At 36.1% G+C, this 26,974-nt stretch overlaps 1 protein-coding gene across 6 annotated transcripts in view; it reads right to left on the bottom strand.

The window, feature by feature from the left end:
* Positions 1-1,767: 1,767 nt before the first annotated feature.
* Positions 1,768-26,974, bottom strand: part of ZNF678 (zinc finger protein 678) — a 53,889-nt gene continuing 28,682 nt past the window's right edge. For 3 of the 6 annotated variants that reach the window (XM_058430750.1, XM_058430751.1, XM_058430749.1), the window contains 2 exons: positions 16,848-16,974; positions 1,768-8,887 (listed from right to left, as the gene is read on the bottom strand). In XM_058430750.1, the coding sequence (XP_058286733.1) occupies positions 7,395-8,887; positions 16,848-16,974 (1,620 nt within the window). In that variant the 3' untranslated portion in view covers positions 1,768-7,394. Of the gene's footprint in view, positions 8,888-12,148; positions 12,270-16,847; positions 16,975-26,974 lie in introns of all 6 variants that reach the window. The other 3 variants (XM_058430752.1, XM_058430753.1, XM_032137694.2) reach the window with 2 other exon arrangements.

The following is a 26,974-nucleotide window of genomic DNA, read 5'->3' as shown; positions in this document are numbered from 1 at the left end:
CATATCGTATGTGTCCTAACAAACTATAACGGTTTGCTATGCTGTCATAATACAGCATCACAAACTCAAGGCTTTAATAACAGATTTTTTTTCTCACAATTCTGGAGGCTAGGAATCTGACATCAAGCTATGGCTGGGGTGTTTTTTCTGAGGCCATTTTCCTTGACTTGTAGATGGCTGTCTTCCATTGCTGTGTTCACAGGATCTTCTGTTTCTGTATCTTTACCATCACTTCTTATAAAGACCCCAGTCATATCGGATTAGGGCTCACTCCAATAAACTCATTAACCTTAATTACCTCTATAAAAATCATATGTCCAAATATATTCCCATTCTGAGGCACTGGCTATTAAAACATGTGAACACATACATTTTTGGGAGAAAATGCAATTCAGCTCATAATATATAGTAATAAACTGCAGAAAGGGGTAACTTGGTGAAAGAATATGCATGGGTAAAACTTTAATAGGTATAGCCAGATTACTTTCCAAAAGGGCTGTGGCAAGTATAGTGTCCCCAGCAGTCTCTCAATATTGCTGGTTCCCTATATCCAGCCTCCCTTGAATGTTAAGACTTAATTTTTTGCCAATCTGGTGTCTGTGTAACAAAGAAATTCATGTAATTCCTTGCATTTCCAGTTGTTTAACAGGTAAGTTTGAGTCACCATCTAATACTTATTTGGGGTTTCTCTTCCCTGCATCATCTGCTCACATCCTTGGCCCTGCAGTTTCCCAGCATTTGTCTTTGCCAGGTGAGAAACTGCTGTAGCTGTTTCTTAAGACTCCCCTTAATGTTAAAGAAAACAAGTATGTGCGTTAGGTCAAAAGAGTTATTGTAAATCATCTTGCTTTGTGTATTCTTTCCAAACAAAGAAAAAATTAAACTTCTCCAAGGCTCTTTTCCTCCACGAGAGCAAACAGAACTTCAGGTAGCTTACAGGAAAATTTATACCACTGTCACTCTGCATGTTCTCAATTCTGAACTACACACTACATGCTTTGAGTAGCCATTTGATGCGCAAAAGCCTGTGTTTTCTCATATCTACAATGAGGATGTTTTTCAGGATTCACAGTAATCTCTTAACACAGGCTATTAATACAGATGTGTGCTGTTGCTCCACAGCTGACAAATACCATAAAAATGTCTCGAAAGTATTAGTGTTTGAATCAATCCCCAACCTCCACATCCAATTTTACTTTGGAAACCTAGAACCTTCTCCTTAAATACTCATGTCCTCCACATGCACTGATGTATTGGAATTTCCTGGTCTGAACTTCAATCCCCAAAGCACCTGAGGCTCATGCTGCTATTACTGACTGTAGTTCCCTCCTTGTCCCCTGTGTAGTATAAAAATGAGTCTTAAGCTGAATCTAGAGTAAATTTGCATGATGTGGACCACCAGGCTAGGGAGAAGGGAGATGCTGGTGGAATTCCTGACTTCAGCTTTGAAGGCTGGGACCATCTTTTCCTTCACCATTTTCCTAGGCTCCTAACCAGGACTTCACCACAGCACCATAGTTCCTGGAGTAGCTGTTCAGAAGCTCAATGTTTGTCCCTTCCAAGACACACTGATGACTGCCACCTATTGGCTGTGTCTTGGAGATGTCCCCAATGTTCCTGCAGCTCTCTGAACTGAACTTTTCTTCTCTGAAAATGGGTGAAAAGAAGATAAACCTCATAGAGTTCTTGTAGGGACTAATGTTTTGAGACATGGAAAGCAGGTCAACCATGCCTGGCTCCATAAAAAGGCTTCTGGGCATGCTGTGGCTGTTCATATTTATTATTTTTTTCTGAATTTTACTGAAACTCTCTGTAACATGCCCCAATGACTCATGTCCCTTATTGTTGGGAAAAGCATATCAAAAGCAAGTCCATTTTTGCATTTGTAAATGTGGTTTGACATTTCTTTTGCCTGGTCTTTGTTCTTGACATAGACAAAACAGGGGTCCCCTGCTGGTAAAAAAAAAAAAAAAAAAAAAAAGGTCCCACGTTCAACAAAATATCTGAGAAGGTTCTGGTTGAGATTTATTTAGTCAACACACATACATTAAGCATTTAATCTGAATAGTCACATTTCCAGCCAGACACTTGGCATTATTCAATTAACAAAGCAGTTAGGAGTTTCTGGGCCTCAATTTCATTTGGGGAGTCAGAAACTCACAGTAGACATTATATGTCACGAGAATGTAACATATGATGCCTTCGTGTCCTCCTCTAGGTATAGATGCATCCTCCTAGATTCTGACAAAGATGAAGGATCTCAGAACCAATTATAACTTTTAAGTGAATGCAGAAAAAGAATTTTAGAAAATTCAACATTACTTTATGACAAAATCTCAAAACAAATTCCATATAGAACATACATGCCTCAAGCCAATAAAGGCCATATATGACAAACGGAAATCTGACATCATGCTAAACCTTCAAAAGTTGTAAGCCTTTTTTCTAAGAGTTATATAGTAAGGCAAAGATATCTAATTTCATCACTCTTATTTAACATGCTACTGAATTTCCAGGCCAGAGCAATTAGAGAACAAAACCAAAGACAGCCAAATTGGAAAGAAAGAAAATAATTGTCCCTGTTTGCAGATACCACAGTCTTATATGTATAAAACTTTAAAAACACTTAGAATAAATTTACTAAAGTTGCAGGATACAAAATCAAGATACAAGGGTCAGTAGCATTTCTATACACTAACAACAAACTATCTGAAAAACAAATAAAGAAAACAACTGACACCTGCAATAGTTACAAAAAGTTTACTTCCAAATAAAATTATTCAAAAATGTTAAAGATCTCTACATTAAAAGCTAAAGAAAATTGAGGTATAAAATTAAACACAAATAAATGAAAAGTTATCCCTTATTGATAAATTGGCCAAATTAATATTGCTAAAAAGTCTATGTTATACAAAATGATGTATATATTTAACATAATGCCTATCAAAATATCAATAAAATTTTTCACAAAAACAAAAAAAACAAAACTTCATATAGTGCAGCAAAAGACTCTGAAAGCTGGCAGCATTGCACTACTTGACAGTCAAATATACTGCAAAGCTACAGTAACTGAAACAGTCCAATACTGGCATTAAAAACAGATAAATAGACCAATGGAGCAGAACAGAGAAAGATGAATACCTCACAGTCTCACTCATGTGGAATCTAAACAAGTTGATCTCATAAAAGTAGAGACTAGAAAGAAGACATGCTGAAGTTTTAGGAGAACGGGGCTTAGAGAATTATCTGTTAAATGATAAACAATGCCTGTTAGCTAGGAGGAATTAGTTCAAGAGACCTATTGTAGTGCAGAGTGACTACAGTTATTGAGAATATATTGTTTTTTTAAAGTGCCAAGACAATGTTGAGCATTCTCACAGTAAAAATAACTACTGAGGTAAAGCGTTTTTAATTAGCTAGAATTAAGCATTTCAAATATCATGTGTTACAAGATATATATATGTATATATATAATTTTGTCAATTTAAAAATAATTTTTAAACACATCATGGAGCGATAGCAATTCTCCAAATACTGAGTCTGCATCTTTTTCATAACCTTAGCTGAACTATATAGAAAACACAGTTTTTATGATTTTTAAAAATGTCTACTTATCAGCCATAAGCATAGAAACTCTGATATTGACCAGCATGTTCTAGAACCAGCACAGAACATGGCAGTCACCAATGGACTCTATGGCTTTCACTTTAAGTTTGGGATACCTGGAGTTTCTGGTGCTGATGCTGATCATATGGATGACATTAAAGAAGCAGGTGGTGCTAACAGTCCCATCTCTGGCCATGGTGTGAACACAGAAATCAGGTTGGCATCCAATATCACCAAGGAACTATTTCAATCCAAAAGCTCTCTAGATCTCTGAGTTTTTTAATACAGAAAATGACTAAGGAATTGGCTCGTTTTGTGATTATTTATATAAATTCTGCAATGTAAGCTGCACCCACTTAAATAAAACATATTGTGATATGAGTAAGAAACTTCCCAAGATTCCAGTGTCAACAGGGAAGAAAAGATTATTCTAAAATTTAACTCCACAGAAGCATTTAGAAATTTAAATTAAACTCAAAAAATTAAATATAAATGTAAACATAAATGTAAATGTTTATTATTGTCTAATATATTATATAAACACTAAAAACTAAAAGATTCTACATGTACACATAAATTGTGCTATATGTAATTTATAAAAGACTAAATTTAAACTTTTTTGCTTGCCATTAAGTGTCCTTAAGATTTCTAAGATATATTTTTGCTTAAGGGGTTTCCAAATTCTAATGTTTCTTTATATAGTGATTATGATATATAGCCTACCATTATTAATGCTTTACTTATTCTAACTGATTTCATGTTTACCACATTTTGTGGTAGAATCTAATAACATTTCTTTCATACAAACATTACTAACTCAGTAATTTAATCCTATAAACTGCGTAGAGTACATCCCAATTATGCCAATTACATGATTCAAATGGTGCATTTATAACTTAAAAATGTCCTCAAACTCTCCAGTTAAATCCAATTTTTCACTACATTAAAAATTTCAAATTTCTTATCACAACCTACAAAACACTGTGTGAAATTACATGGGCTGCAGAGAACAGTGAGAAATCTGTAGCCGTAATAAGCAAAGAAGAGAAAGAGCTATGACTGACGCATAGTTGGGGGTGAAAATAAAATAATAGTGAAGTACCAGAGATAACTATGAAACGAACACCATTCCTCTTAATTTCAGAGGCAGTTGTACAGCCTGGGTATACATGTGTTTTCTTTATATGCAGAGTTAATGCCATCTCTTTATGCTGAATATTTCTAATCTCTTACTTGTAGCCAAAAAGTGACTTAAACAAGAATATTTACTGCTAATTATAGAGCATCTATTATACCCCCAGGAAACCTAGCACTTTCCTGTGTTTGTTCACTTCATTTATATGTCAAAACAACTTTGTGAATTATGAAGCCTTCCCAGTGTACATCTAAACAAAGTAGCTCAATAAAGTGAAAAAAATTCAATTATGTAAAATATTAAAATGGAAACAAAAACCAAGTAAAAATTAGCCAAAATAGGGTTCTCCAACTGAAATACAAAAATAGAATGTACTAATTAAATAAAATGCAGCAACACACACATTGTACAATTACATCTTAAAATTATCTTGTGAACATTAATACATTTTATGAAAGTTATTCTTAGAATTTCTCAGGAATATAGAGAAAATTTTATGAACTTTGGAATGAGAAAACTATACATTAGGTTTAGTATGATCAACAGACAAGAAAAAAACAGGATTTGCATGAGAAGATTCTAAGCCAGCAGCCATAAGATTTTACAGAAGTAAATTCAATACAAAGCAGAGAATAAATATTTACTTTCAGAATCTTTCAGATTCCTAGTTTGCTAGTAAATTACCAATACTTTTAAATTATATTTTGTTCCAATATTGTTTTTTTCTCAAAAAAGTACACACCTACACTCAAACACAATTACATGCTCCATAATTCTCTTAAAGCTAACACTTACGTTTAGAGTGACAGACTTATAAAATTAACTGCATGTTAATCAAAACTAAGTGTATGTATGTGTTTTTACAGGCCAGAGAGGTCACAGGCTCAAAGAAAAATGTAGTATGACATTTTGTAAATAGTCATTCAGGATTCAAAATACATGGCTTTTCATTATACTCCTTTATAATTATCATTATAGTGGGCAATTATAATGGTCGTACTGAAGATTATATAAGAGTATGCTTGTCCAGTATTTACAAAAGAAAAAAATTAAAATATAACCTATGGTATGTTAGTCCATTCTGTACTGCTAGAAGGGAATACTTAACACTGGCAAATTAATAAAGAAAAGAGGTTTATTAGCCTCAGTTCTGTTGGCTATACAAGCATGACATCAGCATCTGCTTAACTTCTGATGAGGCCTCAGGAAGCTTTTATGCATGATAAAAGGCAAAGGGGTATCATGGCAAAAGACAAAGCAAGGGGAATATCAGCTTTTTTTTTTTTTTTTTTTTAACAACCAGCTTTCACATGAACTAACAGAGAACACACTAACCGCAGTGGTAAGAACACCAATCCATTCATGAGGGATCTACACCCATGACCTAAACACCTTCCACTAGACCCCGCCTCCAACATGGGGGAACACATTTCAACATGAGGTAAGGTACAAAAACACCAAAGCATATCATATAAAAAAAAATTCCCCAAGTTGTTTGAAATTAAAATCCATTGGGAAAAGAGATTACTAGAGGTGTCCTTTCACTGTTACCCAGTAGTGTATTGTTACTATCTGTTACCTACAACTTTGTCTAAGGTGGTATAGGTTAATTATTGTGGCAAGATATACTTCATTCAATGCAAAATATTCTTAACACATTAAAAATCATTTTGTTTTATGAAAAGAAATTGCATTCTAAAAGTAACATTTCAAAAGCTACTGTATTACCTTAATGTGCAACTCATAAAACATTTTACTACTAAAATTCAAAATGTTTCCCTATTACTATAATGCAAAATACTTCTCTGAATACCTAATGTGTTACTTAAAACACTGTTATACATCAAGAAAAAGCATTTCTACTTAGATTTTCCTTATAAATGTTACATTTAAGTGCCCTTAATCATTCATGAAAAAGCATATAAATGATGGTCATCTAATATAGAAGAACTTCTCATAGCTCTTATGCAGCAACTGACCACATGCTTTAACATAAACAATAAATATAAAATCAAGTGATTTTGAGCTATGAATTACATCAATATTAAAATATATAATCAAAAATATAAAAACTTTTAATGCAAAAAAGTATAACATGAATGTAACGGTACTTCAAAAAGACATCATCTCTTGATTCATTTAAATTTACATACAACTAAATTATCTATTTTAACTTTGAATTATTCTCGACAATCAATACTGCTTTAAAGTAACATCTGAAACTGTTAGTGCCTTACTACTTTCTACAGTAAATTATGTAATGTTTTATTTAGACTTTATTTTGGACATTTGTTTGTATTCACTGTATCTGTAAAATATATTCTACTATACTATAAACTGGTGTTTTCTAAGGTATATATCTTGAAAAAATGTTTTTCCACATTTGTAGGAGGTTTTTTGCCCCCATAAAATCCTCTAAAGTTGAATAAAGTCTGAATAATTGCTTAAGGGTTTTTCCTCTAGTACAGATCCTATTTACAGGAAGATCTTTGAAATAAGGGTATTGTAATCTTTTATATTTATAAATTTCATTCAGTATAGTGTTGCGCACTCTGAAGCTTACATTTTGTAAAACATCCTTAAACAGTCATTATGCTCATACCACTTTTATTCAGTATGAAATTACTGAAGCCATGTATAATGTAAGCAGTTTTTAAAGACTGCCACATTTTTTACATTTGTCAGGTTCCTCTCCAGTATAAATTCTCTTATACTTACTATGGATTGAGGATTGGTAAAAACCTTTTCCACATTCTTTACATTTGTAGCATTTCTCTCCAGTATGAATTCTTTTATGACGAGTAAGGCTTGAGAACTGGTTAAAGGCTTTGCCACATTCTTCACATTTGTAGGGTTTCTCTTCAGTATGAATTCTCTTATGCTTACTAAGGATTGAGGATTGGTAAAAAGCTTTGCCACATTCTTTACATTTGTAGGGTTTCTCTCCAGTATGAATTCTCTTATGGCTAGTTAGGTGAGAGCACTGTTTAAAAACCTTCCCACATTCTTCACATTTGTAGGGTTTCACTCCAGTATGAATTCTCTTATGTTGAGTAAGGCTTGAGAACTTGTTAAACGCTTTGCCACATTCTTTGCATTTGTAGGGTTTCTCTCCAGTATGAATTCTTTTATGCTGAGTGAGGTTTGAGAATTGAGTAAAGGTTCTGCCACATTCTTCACATTTGTAGGGTTTCTCTCCAGTATGAATTTTCTTATGGCTACTTAGGTGTGAACACCGATTAAAAGTTTTGCCACATTCTTCACATTGGTAGGGCTTTTCTCCAGTATGAATTCTTTTATGACGAGTAAGGCTTGCAAACTGTGTAAAGGCTTTGCCACATTCTTCACATTTGTAGGGTTTCTCGCCAGTATGAATTCTCCTATGTCTAGTTAGGTGTGAGCACTCATTAAAAACGTTGCCACATTCTTCACACTTGTAGGGTTTCTCTCCTGTATGAATTCTCTTATGTTGAGTAAGGTTTGAGAACTTGTTAAAGGCTTTGCAACATTCTTTGCATTTGTAGGGTTTCTCTCCAGTATGAATTCTCTTATGTTGTGTAAGGTTTGAGAACTGGGTAAAGGCTTTACCACATTCTTCACATGTGTATGGTTTCTCTCCACTATGAATTTTCTTATGGCTAGTTAGTTGTGACCACCAATTAAAAACTTTGCCACATTCATCACATTTGTAGGGTTTCTCTCCACTATGAACTTTCTTATGGTTAGTTAGTTGTGACCACCAATTAAAAACTTTGCCACATTCGTCACATTTGTAGGGTTTCTCTCCAGTATGAATTCTTTTATGTTTGGTTAGGTTTGAACATCGATTGAAAACTTTGCCACATTCTTCACATTTGTATGGTTTCTCTCCAGTATGAATTCTCTTATGTTCAGTAAGGATTGACCTCCGGCTAAAATTTCTGCCACATTCAATACATTGAAAGATTTTGCTTTTAGTTGATGAACATTGAGTAAGTCTATTGTAATACTCTTTCTGCCCCTTACCTTCATTCACAGTTCTCCTGTCTTTCACTAAGTGCAAATTGTCAAGGCCCCAGCTTCTGTGTCTTGTCAGTGTCACTTTTTGGCATAAATCTTTCATATCCTGCTCTGGCAAAAGGTCTTGAATGGAATAAGATAAAATAGCTGAAAGAAATAAAAATAAAAAGTTATTCTGCTCACTCATCTCCAGGAAATATACTTTACAAATCTAATAAATATAATTATATCAGAGACATTAACAAGATGGCATAATAAAATATCACAGGCCATGATTCTTTTTTGAACATATAAACTTAACAAAAATATACTGACCAAAATGCCTTTTTGAAAACTAGAAAATCTAGCTAAGAGTTTGCAACACCCTAGGTGAGCACAATTGCAAAATCCATGTAGAATAGAAAGTAAAGTTTGTTACATTTATACATACAGCCTTTCCTCCACCCCAATACAGCATGGTGCCTTTAAGAGTAAACTTCAAACTCCTGGCTTCTCCCTCAAAGCAAAGAACAAAAAAACAAAAACAAAAAAACAAAACATTGCACATGTGCCCATACTTCTGGCTTTTAGGGGTTTTCCAAAGACTGATTTCTGTTTCCCATAACAAAGACTACTGAAAGAAATGGTGGTATGCTTTGAATGACAGCTTTGGTCTGCTAAAAAAAAAAAAAGGTAAATAATTGCTACTGCAGCAGAAAGATCACAGTGCCACAGACAGACACCAGGTGTAGCACATGATTACAGGTTTTTACAAAGAAACATGAACAAATCTCTTTAGCTGAACAGTAAACACACAATTCCAGAGAAGATAAATCATAAGAAGAGGTTTGAGAGGCTATAAGAATCTCCAACCTGGCAAATAGCATCAGCCTCCTCCAGGACGAAGCCACTTATAAAGAGTGTGACAGGTGGCATTTTATTAATTCCCAAATATGAACCAAAGATTACAACATATGCAAAGTTATCAGGGTAACATGGTCCAATCAAGGAAACAAAATAAATAAAAAATTAATTCCAAGAAAATAAATATGTATAAATTATCTAAAAAATTCAAATGACTCATCTGAATGATGCTCAATAAGTGAAATGGGAACGAAGACAACTAAATAAAACCAGGAAATGCGAGTATCAACAAGATAATAAAATATAGAACAAGAAACAAACTGTGGGACTGAAGAATACAAGAAAATAACAGAAATGTTTATACATAAGATTTTAAAAAAATCAAGAATAAACACAAAAAGAACCATAACAAGACACATTATAAGCAAGATTTTGAAATCACAGAGAGGAATAAGATGTTGAAAGCAGCAACAGAAAAGTGATGTGTCATTTATAAGCATTCTCTTATGGGATTACCTGTGAATTTATCAACAGAAACCTTGCAGGGCAAAAGGGAGTTGAGCGATATAATCAGGGTGTTGAAAGAAAAAACAAAAACTTTCAAGCAAGAATACTATTAACCGTAAAACTGTCCTTCACAATTAAGAGAAGATGAAGATTTTCCAAGATAACCAAATGCAGAAAAACTACATCGTCAGTACAACTGTCCCATAGAACATGTAAAATGGACTCCAGCCCACTGAAAATGTGTCGTTAAACAAAAAATTATATACAAATACATAACTGGGAAAGATGTACACATACACAAAAATAAAATTCTGTAGTTTTAGAATGATGGTGCTGAAAACACTTTTACTTATGCTCTACAATTTGAAAAATGCAGGAGAACAATAATAAACATCTGTTGATGTCTATATAATATGAAATATATAATTAGTGACATCAATAATATGAAGTTTAGGGTAAATATAATGAAAAAAAATTTCCATATGCAACTGAAGTTAAGCTATTACCAGTTTATTGTATGTTGTAACTTTGGGGGTTTTAATGATTCTCATGGTAACCACAAAGAAAATACCTACAGAGTACACATAAACACACACAGAAGAAGAGAATAGAAGCAATGGCTACAAGAATCTGATAAAACAATAAATGACAATAGTAAGTAATTATGTTATAGACAGCTATTCAACTATTCATCAACAAAACATCCCAGTCAGAAGACTGAATAAAGAGATTTAGAAAAAAATTTTAAAAACCACAAACTATGTCTTGTCTCCAAGAGACTAACTTTAGACGACTGGTATAACAGACTAAAAGTGGCAGGAAGAAAGAAGATTCTATGCAAATAGCAACCAAATGACAGTTGGAAAGGTAACAATTATATTGGGAAAAGTACATTATATGTCAACAACTGTTATATTTCACAAAGTATACTTTAAGCCAAAATTGTCACAAGAGAAAATATGAACATCAAGTAATAATAAAAGTGTTCATTTATTGGGAACATATATAATTTATAAGCACTCATGAATACATATAAGATTTACTAAGAACATACGTTCCCCACTAGGTTTCCCAAATAGATATGTTTATTAAAAAATTCCACAAGAATTTGAAATGCAAAGAGAAAACTAAATGGAAAGTGAAACCATATAGGAAGAGTAAAATCAGCAAGTTGTTGGAGCAGGAGGTCCTCTTCTTGCATATCTCCCAAAGCAACAAAAATTTATCAGCCATCTATGGACATAAGTGTCTTTGTGAGAGAGCCAGGCACCATAGCTCATATTTGTAATTCCAGCTATTTGAGAGGGTGAGGCAGAAGGATTACTTCAGGCCAGGTGTTTGAGACCAGCCTGGGTAATATAGCAAGACCCTGTCACACAAAAAGTACATTTATGATTGCTTTGTGATTCAGGGAGGGGGTTGTAATACCCTGCTAAAAGCACAAGACCAAGGAAAGCCTTTTTCAGAAAGCAAGTCTTCCTTCAGGTGGCAAACTTGAGGACCGCTGGTCTTGGCTACAGACGAGGAAATGGCCCATTTAACATGATTCCACTTAGAATTCTGAAGTAACACTGTAACTGTCATTAACCCCTCCCAGCCATAGTCAAGAAGAGATCCTGCCCATTCAGAGAGCTGGGGTCAGATGCTCATTCATGGCCACGGATGCAGAACTGCAGACCTTGACATTTACTGTGGTCTCTGAAGCAGGTGAATAACTCAGTTCTAGACCTTTAAGCTACATTCCATGGACAGTCCTGCCAACCTAGAGACCTGTGACTTGGTAAAAACCTCACAAGTACTGGGTGGGAGCCACACACATACAAACACTTGGTATTAGGCCAAGTGTCTGCCCTATAGATCAAAGTGCTGAAGGCAACTCAGTTGGCCAAGAAATAAGACAGAATTCACAAGCACACAAGCCCCTGCTAATAAGCCCACCAAAGATAGACCCCATTGTGGACCCTGCCAACAACCTTAGAACTCAGGTATATCCCCTCTCTACTATGAACCCAGAAAAGACCTCATCAGCCTGGAGACCCAATAGGATAAAATCTTTACCTGTATAAACCAGTTTATAAAAACTGGTAGAGGTGTTTGCTCCTTCAAATGCACAGACACCAATGCAAAGTGATATTGTGCCCATTATCAATGCTTCTATTTTAACATAGTCCTGGAAGTCCTAGACAGAACAATTAGGCAAGAAAATTTTTTAAAAGCCATAAAAATTGAAAAGAAAGAAGTAAAAATACTGCTGTTTGCTGATGACATTATCTTATATGTAGAAAGCCATAACAAATAAACCAAAAATCTCAGTAAATTGGAACAATATAAAAGGTTATACAAATATCAGTTTTGTTCTAATACACTAACTACAAACCACTTAATAAAAAAACTCATTTACGGTAACATCTAAATAAATTTCTTAGCAAAAAGTGTAAACAAGTGAAAAATCTTTACATTGGGAAATAAAATATTGATAAAAGAAACAAGAAAAAAACAAATAAATGTAAAGATACCCAATGTTTATGAATTAGAAGACTAATTATTGTAAAGTGCCATATTATCCAAAGCAATCAATAGATTCAATAAACTTCCTATCAAAATTCCAGTGGCCATTTTAAAAATAATGGAATAAAATTTTAAAATTTATATAGCATTACAAGACATTGAATAGTTGAGAAATAAGAACAAAGCTGGGAGCATCACACTTTCTGATTTAAAGCTCTATTTGAAAACTATGGTAATAAGAGTAGGATGGAACAAAATAGATACAAAAAAATGGAACAAAATAGAGAGCTCAGAAATAAACCCATGCATATAAGGTCAATGAGTCTTTAATAAGGGCGTCAGGAATACACAATGCACAAAAGATAGTCTCTTCAATAATTGATGCTGGGCAAAAAGAATATCTACATGCAAGTGAAATTAGACCATTTTTTCTTATATGATACCAAGAAATTAACTCAAAATAAAGACTTAAATGTCAGACAGAAATCCTTAAAAATCTTAAAAGAAAATATATTTTAAAAACTACTTGATATGGTTGTGGTAACGATTTTTTGGATATGACACCAAAAGTACAGGCAACAAAAGCAAATATTAACAAGTTGGACTGCATGAAACTAAAAAGCATCTGCACAGCAAGAAAAGCAATAAAATAAGAAAACCTGAAGGATGGGAGAAAATATTTGCAATCCATATATCAAATAAAAGGTAGATATCAACAATATATGAGGAACTCAGAAATCAAAAGGAACACAATAACAATGATAATAATAATAAAATTGAAAAACAGGCAAAAGACCCAATAGATATTTTTCCAATGAAGACATACAAATGCCAACAGATATATCAGAGGGCTATCACCGATCATCAGGCAATCACAAATCAAAACCATGATGAAATATCACTTTACACTTAAGATGGCTAATACATATATATTAAAAAGTGAGATAACAGTTTGACAATAACGTGAAGAAACAGGCTAAGCGTGGTGGCTCATGTCTATATGAGGCTGAAGTGGGCAGATCACCTGAGGTCAGGAGTTTGAGACCAGCCTGGCCAACATGGTGAAACCTCGTCTCTTCTAAAAATACAAAATTAGCCGAGTGTGGTGGTGCATGCCTGTAATCTTGGCTACCTGGGAGGCTGAGGCAGGAAAATCACTTGAACCCAGGAGGTGGAGGTCATAGTGAGCTGAGATCGTGCTATTGCACTCTAGCTTGGGCAACAAGAGCAAAACTCCATCTCAAACACAACACAACACAACACAATACACAATGTGAAGAAACAGAAATCCTGTACTGTATACTTTAAAAGTTGTAAATGGGTGAAGTCATTATAAAAGTTAGTATGAAGGCTCTTAGAAAAAGATACAAGTATCATAAAATTCAGCAATCCCAGTTCTGTGTATATAACCAAAGGAAACGAAATCAGTATCTCAAAGAAATATCTGCATCGTCGTATTTATTACAGTACCATTCACAATTGCCAAGATATGACAATAACCTAAATGTTTTTAGACAGTAAATGGATAAATATGGTTTACATACACAATAAAATATTATTCGGTCATAAAAATAATGTAATTCTGCCATTTAAACAACATGGATGGACTGGAAAGACATTATGCTAAGTAAAATAAGCCAGATACCAAAAGGCAAATACTGTATGATCTCACTTATACAAAGAATCCAAAATGGTGAAACTCACAGAAGCAGAGAGTACAGAGGGAGTTGGCAGGGCCTAGAAGTGAATAAATTGGGAAGGTGTTTTTCAGTGTTTTTGTTTTTTTGAGACAGAGTCTTGCTCTGTCACCCAGGATGAAGTGCAATGGCAGGATCTGGAGTGCAGTGGCTGCTTGCTGCAGCCTCCACTTCCCAGATTCAAGCAAATTCTCCTGCCTCTGCTTCCCAAGTAGCTGGGATTACAGGCACCCACCACCATGCCCAGCTAATTTTTGTTTTTTTTAGTAGAGATGGGGTTTCATTATGTTGGCCAGGCTGGTATTGAACTCCTGACCTCAAGTGATCTGTCCACCTTGGCCTCCCAAAGTGCTGGAATTGTTGTTTGGTTTTAAGATGAATAAATTTAAAAGATCAAATGTGTAATTTTATGAATACAGTTAATAATAATGTCTTGTATGCTTAAAATTTGCTAAGGCAGTAGACATTAGGAATTCTCACTCCAAATCAATTTGAGTGTGTTAATTATAGTACAATGTGTACACATCAAATTTTTATGTTGGACATAATTTTTATTTGTAAAAGAGTTGTTACACAAATAAATATATATGCATGCATGTATATGTGTGTATGCCCCAGTAAGCTTTACAGTAAATAAAAACAAATTTAAAATATAGTTATTTAAAAATAAGGTAAAAGGTGGGAGTTTAATATAAGCTCAGCAATCTTCCAAGCTCCCTAATAAAATAGTATTTTTTTAAATGTAAGGAGTAGATACATTAAATTATATTACTGTTGATATTGTAACAATGTGGGCATAGAGTTTAAATTACTAATCTCGGTTTTTACTTAGAAAATAAAATTTTGAAGTAAAATAAGTTTAGATTTTCTTATATTTAGTGTTCTGATAAAATCACTGAGTATGAGCTTCTGTAAAATCACATTTGAGGCCGGGCGCGGTGGCTCACGCTTGTAATCCCAGCACTTTGGGAGGCCGAGGCGGGCGGATCACGAGGTCAGGAGATCGAGACCACGGTGAAACCCCGTCTCTACTAAAAAAATACAAAAAATTAGCCGGGCGTGGTGGCGGGCGCCTGTAGTCCCAGCTACTCGGAGAGGCTGAGGCAGGAGAATGGCGTGAACCTGGGAGGCGGAGCTTGCAGTGAGCCGAGATTGCGCCACTGCACTCCAGCCTGGGTGACAGAGCGAGACTCCGTCTCAAAAAAAAAAAAAAAAAAATCACATTTGAAACCTCCATAGGATAGAAAATCATAAAGCTGAAAATACAACACATGTCTGTGGTGTTCCTGGGATTTCTGAACCAAATGCCAATATACCACTACTCTTGCAAATTTCAGACAAGATGCAAAAAGAGAATTAAATGGTATAAAATAGAGTTCCTCAAAAATATGTAGATATTCCTATGTTCCCCAAAGCAATGGAAAAGCAGTCAGATTATATAGTGCCTTATAAACCATGAAGAGGACTTTGCTTCACTCTGTAACCTCAAAGGAAAATCACTTCATGGGTAGTGGAATCCTTAGAGAACTTAAGAGCATGGGGCAGAAGATGCTCCTGTGAGAGGAAGACAAAGAAAACTAGGCTTTTCTGAAGCAGAGCTGCCCAAACCACATTTTCATTTCTGGCTTTCTCCTTGACATTTGGGCCTCTAACCTGTGTCATCTGCTTTATTTACTCCTACCTGCCTTGAAATTTGGCTACTATCACCTGTCTCTTTAAACTCCCAGGCTGTTTTCTTTGCTCTGGAAAGGTGATCAGGTCTGGATTAGACATTAGCAAGACCTGCTTCATTAGAAAAAATAACATAACTCTTGCTGGCATGCTCCAGTTACCAACCTGGTATGGTGCTCAGTAGGAAAAAAATTTTTTAGAAGGTTCTAGAAAATTACTCCAAAAATACTATTTTCTGACATTAACTATACAATATTTAGAAAGGATTTTAAATGTATAGGTTCTTTTTGTTTGTTGAGACAGAGTTTCGCTTTTGTTGCCCAAGCTGGAGTGCAATGGCACGATCTCGGCTCACTGCAACCTCTGCCTCTCAGGTTCAAGTGATTCTCCTGCCTCAGCCTCCCAAGTAGCTGGGATTACAGGCACATGCCACCACGCCCATCTAATTTTTTTTTGTATTTTTAGTAGAAATGGGGTTTCACCATGTTAGCCAGGCTGGTCTTGAACTCCTGACCTCAGGTGATCTGCCCATCTCGGCCTCCCAAAAACATACAGGTTCTCAGCTTCACTACCCAACACTACTGAATCAAAACTTGGTAGTGTAATTAGATTCTGAGGTGTGGGCAACGATATCTTATGCCACTAAAGTTCTGGAATTACCAGTAATCTAGAGTGAAGAATTTAGATCACCTTAAAATTTCTGTCAAGATGAAACATTTTGAAGATTTTATTTTCTACACCAACAAATTCCCAAGTTTTCCTTAGAAGCAGAGATCAAAAACTCATTCATGCAAATAATAAACTCTCAGGTAACATTTCAGAAGTGAAAAATATGGAATCCGTAGTATGAAATATAAATTGTGTATTGAAGTTATCCTCACCCAGGGAGACCAGGTTTCTGTAGTTCTCGAACATCACATCCCTATACAAATTTCGCTGGGCAGGGTCCAGGCATGCCCACTCCTCTGGAGAGAATTCTATGACCACATCACTGAATGCCAATAGTCCCTGGGGGGGAAAATACACACATATTTACAAAATGTGCCATGGGCAGAATTCTTAATTTGACTCCAACTGAAGAGAGTAAAGTGAATTTGTTCTGGCATAAATTGTCCAGCAAGACATTGTTTAAAACACAAAGATTCTCAAATGCATTCTGTAACTCTAAGGAAAGAGGATGGCATAAGATTTACAAAACCAGTGTAGATGCTATATTTTTATAAGTGTTGTAGTATAAAACTAAGGGTGCCAATACGGGCATTACATATTGGATAGCTATATTTACATTACACAGGATAAGCTGGATAAATTTCTCAGATGGAAAAATCATCTGAAGTGCTTCTCAGATTTTAATGCATATGACAAGAAATTGGAAATCTGTTTAAAATGTAGATTTTGATTCAGAAGGTCTGGGCTGAAACCTGACTTTTTGAATTTTGAACAAGTTCACCTGTGATGCCAGTGCTTCCGAACCAAGGAGAATATTCTGCCAAACATTAAGTGGCAGAGCCTGCATTTATCTCAGTTCATTTGACCATTAAACGAGAGCCTTCATTTTCCAAAGCAAAATATAGGCCAAATAATTTAAGAAGGAGAAATTCCAAATTAAATGTGATGGTTTATGCCCATCAGTTATTAAATCTCCCCAATGTACTTAATAATACAGAGAAAACTAATTTGCTTTATAGTGAAGAAATCTGTCAGAGAGCACCTTAACCTAGTGAATAAAATTAACATCAACTGTAACAGAAAAAACTGGTATCACGTGTAAAAATGCACAGGAGGAGGTTACAACATCATTGCTATAATAGCATAGATCAAGAAGGCAAAATCTCAATCTAATCATAAAGAAACATCAGTTTCATGCAAAGTTCCATCAACTTTCCTTTAACTAATCCAAGGACCCAAATCCATCTCCAACGGGAATCTTGGGCATCCACACCTGCCTATGTTCAACAGATACAAAAGAAACATTCATTTTGCAGGTCAAAATTTATAGTAAAGATTGCTTATGGCACTTAAAGAGCCTGAATGGATATAAAACATTGATATATAGGAAAGAAGTATTTTTCAGAGCCCCTTGACTATCATAAGAAGAAAAACTTAAAAAGTACTTGAAATAAATTTATTAGGCAGAAACATTACAAATATATAAATAAAAGTCTGCAAGTTTTAAACACGTGACATTCCTGGAGAAACAGCTGACCCAGCCCTTGACCTAGTACTCACTTACCAGCCATTTCTTCCTCTTTTTCTGATTTCTGTTCAGATGAGATTATCTGGACAAATCACACATCTTGAGAATATGCCTTTAGAGATGTCAGCACAACTCCTTCACCTGATATGACCACACACACAGGCAGAAGGACCTTGAAATGCAGAAAAAGCTACTCTTCTGTTTCTTCATCACACAAGACAGGAACAATGAGCTCCTACGTAAAGGTCAAAATGTGAGTTTTCACTTTCCTGCTAACAAGTGCCCTTCTCTGCCATGGAAGCCAGCAATTTTGGCTACAACAATAAAAATATTGGCTGCACTGACTTGACCACACCAAACCAAAGGAGGGCAGGCCCTGTGACATTCCTCTGGAACAAAGGCTGAACTCAACTCTCACAAATGTATCTAAGGGCCCTCATGCTTGACTCTGGCCTTACCTTAGGATCACATGGGGTACTAAACTAAAACAACACTGATGTTCTTACCCAGACCAACAGACAGAACCTGTGGGGAGGGTAAAAGTGAGAGTATTTCTTTAAACTGGCCATGTGATCCTAATTGGAAGCTTGGGCTGAGAGCCACTTAGCTAAGCACTGCTTCTGAAACTTCAGTGTGCATATATCATTTGCTATTCTGAGCCCCACTTTAAGTAATGTGATTCTGTAAGTTTGGAAGAGGTCTATTAACTGGCTTCTGTAAGAAGTCCCTGATCGTGTTAATGTTGATCCTCCTCGGCCCATCATGAGTAGCACTTAGCTAGAAAAAAAACAGGCACAACAGAGTCCCTTTACACAATACTCTTAGCCCAATACAAATATTTATGATCCAAAGTGAAAACCACCAATCACAATTCTGAAACATGGCATTGTCTGCTAGCCCTTTAAAGTTTAAAGAGGACCACAATGTCTGGGCAAATCTCCATTTGGGAAACAACCTGTGCATATACATTAATGCAATGCATATACACACAATACTATGGGCCTGCCACTTAGGCACAAGACAGCTCGTGGGGATACCGGAGCCCCATTTACATGCTCAACCGAATCATACGGTTGTAATCTGTCTTGGAGATCATCATTAATAAAACCGGTAAAACCTTGACTGTTCTGGCCCGGCAAGAAACTCAGATGAGAAATGCTATCTATCAAAATAAATGGACTCTTGACTACTTGCTAGCAGCTGAAAGAGAAGTCTGTAGAAAATTTAACCTTACCAATTGCTGCCTGTACATAGATAATCGGGGCAAGTAGTCGAAGATATAGTTAAAGACATGATGAAACTGGCACATGTGCCTGTACAAGTGTGGCATGGGTTTGACTCTGAGGCCATGTTTAAAAACGGTTCCCAGTGCTAGGAGGATTTAAAACTCTTATAATAAAAATCGTAGTAATAGGAACCTGCTTACTGATCCCTTATTTACTATCTGTACTCATTCAAATGGTAAAAGGTTTCATCGCTACACTAGTTCACCAGAATGCTTCAGCACAAGTGTACTACATAAATCACTATCGATCTGTCATGCAGGAAGACACAGGTAGTGAAAATGAAGTTGAGAACTCCCACTAATAAAATGAGTGAGAGTCTCAAAGGGGGTGAATAAGGGAGGAGACCACCCCTCATATTGTCTTACGCCCAATTTCTGCCTCCAAAGAAAGAAGAAGTAAAAACTAAAAGGCAGAAATGAAATCCACAGGCAGAAAGCCCAGCCCCGTGCTCTGGGCCTGGTAGTTAAAGATCGACCCCTGACCTAACTGGTTATGTTATCTATAGATTCCAGACATTGTATGGAACAGCATTGTAAAAATCCCTGTCCTGTTCTGTTTCGTTCTGATTACTGGTGCATGCAGCCCCCAGTCACGTACCCCCTGCTTGCTCAATCGATCAAGACCCTCTCACATGGACCCCCTTAGAGTTGTGAGCCCTTAAAAGGGACAGGAATTGCTCACTCGGGGAGCTCGGCTCTTGAGACAGGAGTCTTGCCAATGCTCCCGGCCGAATAAACCTCTTCCTTCTTTAACTTGGTGTCTGAGGAGTTTTGTCTGCGGCTCGTCCTGCTACACAGCCATTTGATCCTCAACAAATCTAACAAAATCAAGCAATGGGGAAAGGATTCCCTATTTAACAAATGGGGCTAAGATAACTGGCTAGCCATATGCAGAAAGTTGAAACTGGATCGCTTCCTTAGACCATAACAAAAATTAACTCAAGATGGATTAAAGACTTTTACATTTGTAAAACCCAAAACTATAAAAACCCTAGAAGAAAATCTAGGTAGTACCATTCAGGCCATAGGCACAGGCAAAGTTTTCATGACGAAAATGCCAAAGCAATTGCAACAAAAGCAAAAATTGGCAAATGGGATCTAATTAAACTAAAGAGCTTCTGCACAGCAAAAGAAATGATCATCAGAGTGAAAAGACAACCTACAGAATGGGAGAAAATTTTTGAAATCTATCCATCTGACAAAGGTCCAATATTCAGAGTCTACAAGGAACATGAACAAATCTACAAGAAAAAAACAACCCCATTAAAAAGTGGGCAAAGGACATGAACAGACACTTCTCAAAAGAAGACATACATGCAGCCAATAAACATATAAAAATAAAAAGCTTAACATTAGATCATTAGAAATTGATCATTAGAAAAATGCAAATCAAAATCATAGTGAGATAGCATCTCATGCCACTCAGAATGGCTATTAAAAAGTCAAAAAACAGTCTGGGGGCAGTGGCTTACACCTGTAATCCCAGCACTTTGAGAGGCCGAGGCAGGTAGATCACTTGAGGCCAGGAGTTCAAGATCAGCCTGGCCAACACAGTGAAACCCTGCCTCTATTAAAAAATAGAAAAAAATAGCTGGGCATGGTGGTGCATGTCACCATGTAATCCCAGCTACTCAGGAGGTTGAGGCATGAGAATCACTTGAACACAGGAGGTGGAGGTTGCATTGAGTTGACATCATGCCATTATATTCCAGCCTGGTGACAAAGTGAGACTGTTTCAAAAAAAAAAAAAAAGTAAAAAAACAACAGATGCTGGTGAGGTTGTGGAGAAAAAGAAGCACTTTTACACTGCTGGTGGGAGTGTAATTAGTTCAACCATTGTGGAAGACAGTGTGGCGATTCCTCAAAGACCCAGGGGCAAAAATACCATTTGACTCAACAATCCCATTACCAGATGTACACCCAAAAGAATATAAATCATTCTTTTATAAAGATACGTGCATACGTATGTTCATTGTAGTACTATTTACAATAGCAAAGTCATAGAATCAACCTAAATGCTCATCAATGATAGACTGGATAAAGAAAATATGGTGCATGCACACCATGGAATACTATGCAGCCATAAAATGGAATGAGATCATGTCCTTTTCATGAACATGGATGGAGCTGGAAACCATTATTCTCAGCAAACTAATGCAGAAACAGAAAACCAAACACTGCAAGTTCTCACTTATAAGTGGGAGCTAATTGATGAGAAAACATGAACATGTTGGGGAAACAACACACACTGGGCACCTGTTGGGGGCTGGGGGGAGGGAGAACATCGGAAAGAATAGCTAATGGATGCTGGGCTTAATACCTAGGTAATGGGGTGATCTGTGCAGTAAACCACTATGGCACACATCTATGTAACAAACCTACACATCCTGCACATGTACCCCTGAATTTTTAAAAAAATCTTGGAAAAAAAAAAAAAAAGGAAAAGGTGAATTTCAGGGTTTCCCCAGTGGCTAAAATGTAGAGAGATGTTCCAGATAAGAAGGCATGGAGGAGAAGCTCCAAATTTTACCCATAACTTCCCCTAACATCTTTGGCTGCATCATGCACTTTGTAAATGCAGTGATGATACCCAAAATTTCAGGAGTCTGCAGCAGTTTAGAAGGTATGAGAACTGACGGGCTACTGCTTAATGCAGAAAATACAAGATAAAATGGATTTAAATATCTCAAAATATTCTTGAAACACTGAAAGTTGAAACTTTTGGTTCTAGACAAGATGGGATAAGCAAACTCTATTCTATTCTCAAAAATTATAGCAATGGGCTTATAAAAACTTATAAAGCATCAGTCTAAAGACTCTGAAAGTACAGAAAAGAAGGCAGACTAACTTGGAACAGCAGGAGTGGTTTAACGGCTACTGCCCTGGGTATGTCTTTTGTTTTGTTTTGCCTCCTATATATCCTGGTTCAGTAGCAGAGAACACAGTAACCTGGAAAAGGCAACTGAAAAATAATTAAAAAAAAAAAATCTAACATGCTCTCTCTAGCCAAAGGAGCATGGGATAAAGATGGCCTATGCAGAAAGTGATTACTTGACGACACTTTTTCATACTCTGGCAAACATCACACACAAGTAAGGCATAACACTTCTCTTCCCACAGTGCTAGTGTTACAAAAACTAGGAGCAGAACTCTTTCATCCTCACCCTGCGATATTGAGGCCTAGCTTCTCCCAACCCAAATTGAACTGAATGCACTGTCAAGGCAAATACTGAACAGGGCTCTGTCTTCCACTCTCATCCTGCCATTTAGGTGCAGCCTATCACCCCACCCCCATGGGCTTTGCATTCAGGGAGATTGTAAGTGGAGCTCTCCCTTACATTCCTGCCCCACAGTAATTAGGGAATGCTTTGTTTCATCTACCTCCTGATCACCACCTTGATGAGGGAAAAATTGCCTGTTAGGGTTAAGAATATGACCAAACACATGATGCTTGGCACTGGTAAAACTGACTTTAGCTTATTAACTACATATTCTCACATGCCAAGGAAGAAACACCTTGGACACCACACAGAACCACAGAGGGAGTGGTGCTTGCAAGCGGAGTTTAAATGTTGGTGACAATCAGAGATTCTGAAAGTTTTGTTTCTAAATTTCTGCATTATCTTTTTCTTTTGTGTTTACTTTTTAGCAGACTCTTACTTATTTTTATCAATTCTTTTATCTGCTTGCTCAAGTGCTCCGTTAAAGCCCTCTAGTAAATTTTTTATTTCAGGTAGTATACTTTTGTTCTAGAATTTCTATTTGGTTGACTTTTTTAAAGTCCCTATTTGTTTAGTGATATATTCTATTTGGTGGAACATTGTTTTACTCACTTGCTTTTTGTTCATTTTTCTTTTGGCTTTTAAAACATGCTTATGAAAGTTGATGTAAAGACTTAGTTTAATAAATATTATGTCTGTGCTTCCTAAGAGAGTTTCTGTTAATTCATTAGTATTTTCCTGTGAATAATATTTTGTTGTTCATTTGAATGACTAATTTATTTTTTTATTTGCTTATTTATTTATTTTATTTTTTAGAGATGGGGTCTTCCTATGTTGCCCAGTCTGCAGTACAGTGGTTATTCACAGACTCAATCATAGGGCACTGAAATGCCTAGGCTTAAACAATTCTTCCATCTCAGCCTCCTATCTGGGACCTGTAGTGCACATCATCTTGCCTGGCTCATCATTTTTTATTGTTGAAAAGTGGACATGTTGAATACTATACTGTAGTAAATCTGGAAATCAAATTCTCCTCCCTCCCTAGGCTTTGTGGCTGTTTGCTGTGAGTTGTGGTAACTTATTTAGTGATCATCTCAGTTTATTTTTAAAGCTCTATTCTTTGTCTTAAGTGGTCACTGATACCTATGTTTCATTAGTTGTTGGCTCTAGATTTGAGAGAGGATTTTTTAAATGTCTAGAGAATACACTTTTTTTTTTTTTTTGAGACTGAATCTCGCTCTGTCACCAGGCTGGAGTGCAGTGATGTGATCTCAGCTCACTGCAACCACCACCTCCCAGGTTCAAGCGATTCTCTTGCCTCAGCCTCCTGAGTAGCTGGGACTAAAGGCGTGTGCCACCACATCCAGCTAATTTTTGAATTTTTAGTAGAGACAGGGTTTCAACATTTTGGCCAGGATGGTCTCGATCTCTTGACCTCGTGATCTGCTCACCTCGGCTTCCCAAAGTGCTGGGACTACAGGTGTGCACCACCGTGCCCGGCCAAGATCTTTGAGCATTTTGTTTTCTATTTCTAACATTTTCTATTTAATGAATACTTTCCCAGTTTGCCTGATTTATCCACAAAATTAATTTATGTATTCACTTATTAGGCATTTAAGGTTCATAGATACGTATTACTTTAATTCATTTTTTTCTACTTACTTGGGACTAAATTTACCCGATGATGCCTGTGTTTTCAGCTATGCTACCTTTGGAACCTGCAATAGTTTTGCTCCACTGACCATGCATATTTAGCTTGGATGTCCATGAGCCCATGTTTAACATAACAGATCTAGACAGAAAACGATAAACTGGCCATCTCCTTGTCATGGATGCAGGCTCTGTCTCCTTTTCTCATCTTCTACTTCTCTACAGTCTTAAATCACATTTTCAAGTAAAACATAATAGAAAAAATTTGTGTCTTATCAAGCAAGTAATTCAAATTCTAGGTCCCAGTTTCAAGTCTCTCTCAGAGTGACTCCTGTTCTGTTATTGCTGTTGTCAGATTTCTGTACCTTACTCTAGGCCCATCTATAAACTTTCTTATAAAATTCGGTTGTAGCAAATTACCTTGAAAAGTCAGTTTAGCAAGAACATTTCATCCTTAATATCTGATCAGCTTCAATGTTTCATAAGGTTTCTCACTGTCCACCATCTCACAAGTCTGATCACCCTGGCTGTCCCCAGCAAGAATTGGTTTGATCACTTTAACCAGAATACCTCTCATCCTTGTTTCCTCTTAGTAAGTTTTCATCCATCAGCCTTTAGCTTGCTCCTTGGCTATAAGTTCTTACTTACCCATACTGTCTATATTTAGAGTTGAGCACAAGCTTTCTCCCCAACTACAAAAATCTTACCGCAGTGGTATCTATACCCATCTTATTATTCTGAATAAAGTGTTTCTAATTATGCTTTAACAAGTATCATGGAATATTTTTTAACATGTTTGACATGGAATTTGTAAATAGTGTTCCTCACACATGGACAGCCAAAAGTGATCAGCCTTAGCTGGAGATAGAGCAAGGTAAATATCTAGCTGTAGTTTTTTTCAGAATTCTAAGTTGTTAGCGCATCTCAATTAATAGTCGTATTTGCTTATTTCTGCATATTTTAAATATTAATGGTTTGACTGGAGAGTAGATAAATGGTTAGTTTAAGGAAGTTCTTGCATCACCAAGGTAGTCATTGATTTTCCTATTTAAGCCTTGAACATTTTCATGCCTGAGAACAGGTACTTGGAAATGATGTATTCATTCAACAGTGAGCTGTTGACTGCTTTAGGCCTTGTGACAAATGAACAAATAATTCAATATAAAATATCCTGCACCAATGACAGTATAAAGCTCTGCAACAAAATGTTAATTCAATTGGTGTGGACTTCCCCAACCATGTACATTTTAAAGGTCTTCAGAACTGGCTCTAGACTTGCCCTTAGAAGGTAACCTCCACGCTCTTAGAAAATTCTACCTGATAAGAAAGATTGTCTTAGTTCACTTGAGGTCTTGGGCAACAACATATATATGATTCTAACCATATAAGTGGAAGTGAATCTCTTGTTTTTGTATGCATGGGTCTCTGGGCCATGCTGTATTAGTTTGACCTCTACAGTAGAAATGGTGATTGAGGAGCTAGAGCCAGTCATGTGCCCACTGCATGCCTATGCAATTGAATCCCAACAAAATACTTTGGACATCAAGACTCTGGTTGGTTTTTCTACTTGGCAAAACTTTGCACATGTCACATTATGACTGGGAAAATTATGTACTGCTTGTGTGACTCCACTGTGACAGGACAACTGGAGGCGTGCACTTGGTCTCCTTTGAAAGCTTTCCTACCTCCTATTTTTTTTCCTAAATATAATCTGTATCTTTTCTATTTAATAAATTATAGCCATAAATGTAACAGTTTTTCTAAGTGTTTTTAGTTTTTCTAGTGAGTCATCAATTCTGAGAGTGGTCAAGGAACTCCTGACAAAGTTAAATCAAAAGTGGAATTGCCTGTAATCCCAGCTACTTGGGAGGCTGAGGTATGAGAATTGCTTGAACCTGGGAGGTGGACATTGCAGGGAGCCGTGATTGTGCCACTGCACTCCAGCCTGGGTGACAAGGCAAGACTCCGTCTCAAAAAAAAAAAAGAAAAAAAAAAGAAATTTTCTAAAATGGACTTATTGAATTGTTGCAAAATTATCATTAAAGAAAGGGAAGAATTAATAGTAGGGTTCATAAATATAATATTTGTTGCCTGGAAGTCTACTGAATCACACATGAAATAAGACATCAGGTGTGCTGTGAACAGTTATTAGATGTAAAGGTTACCAATAGAACTTAGAAATAATAGACCCAACTTTAAGGAGTCAGAACAACGGATACATAATATGTAAAATAAATATAAACAAGTGTTTAAAAATCCTAACAGGGAGGCTATTATAGTGGCAGTCCCAGTGCTTTAGGTTTCTAAGTAAGAAAGCCAGAATGCAATATAAACAGAACAAACAAAACTAGAGACTTTACCTATCAGAAATTGCCAATTAACCTTCAACTAAAATAAAATTCTTTTAAAAACTACTTTTACAAAATATATATGACCAACTTATTAATGACAAAGTTGACAATGCAGTAAGTAAATAACATCTTATACTGGCACTAGTGGTGCCAAGCCTATTGGACATTCACACACACACACACACACACACACACACACACACACACACAGAAAAGATCTTGATTCTTATCTCAGGCCACACACATAAATTGCTTATAGATGATTGTAGCTCTGAATGCAAAAGTTAAAATTATAAAGCTCTTA

Source organism: Hylobates moloch, unplaced genomic scaffold (genome assembly GCF_009828535.3).
Source record: "Hylobates moloch isolate HMO894 unplaced genomic scaffold, HMol_V3 SCAFFOLD_18, whole genome shotgun sequence".
NCBI classification, from domain to species: domain Eukaryota; kingdom Metazoa; phylum Chordata; class Mammalia; order Primates; family Hylobatidae; genus Hylobates; species Hylobates moloch.
Note: the sequence above shows the minus strand (reverse complement) of the source record. Positions and strands in the feature narration are given on the sequence as shown.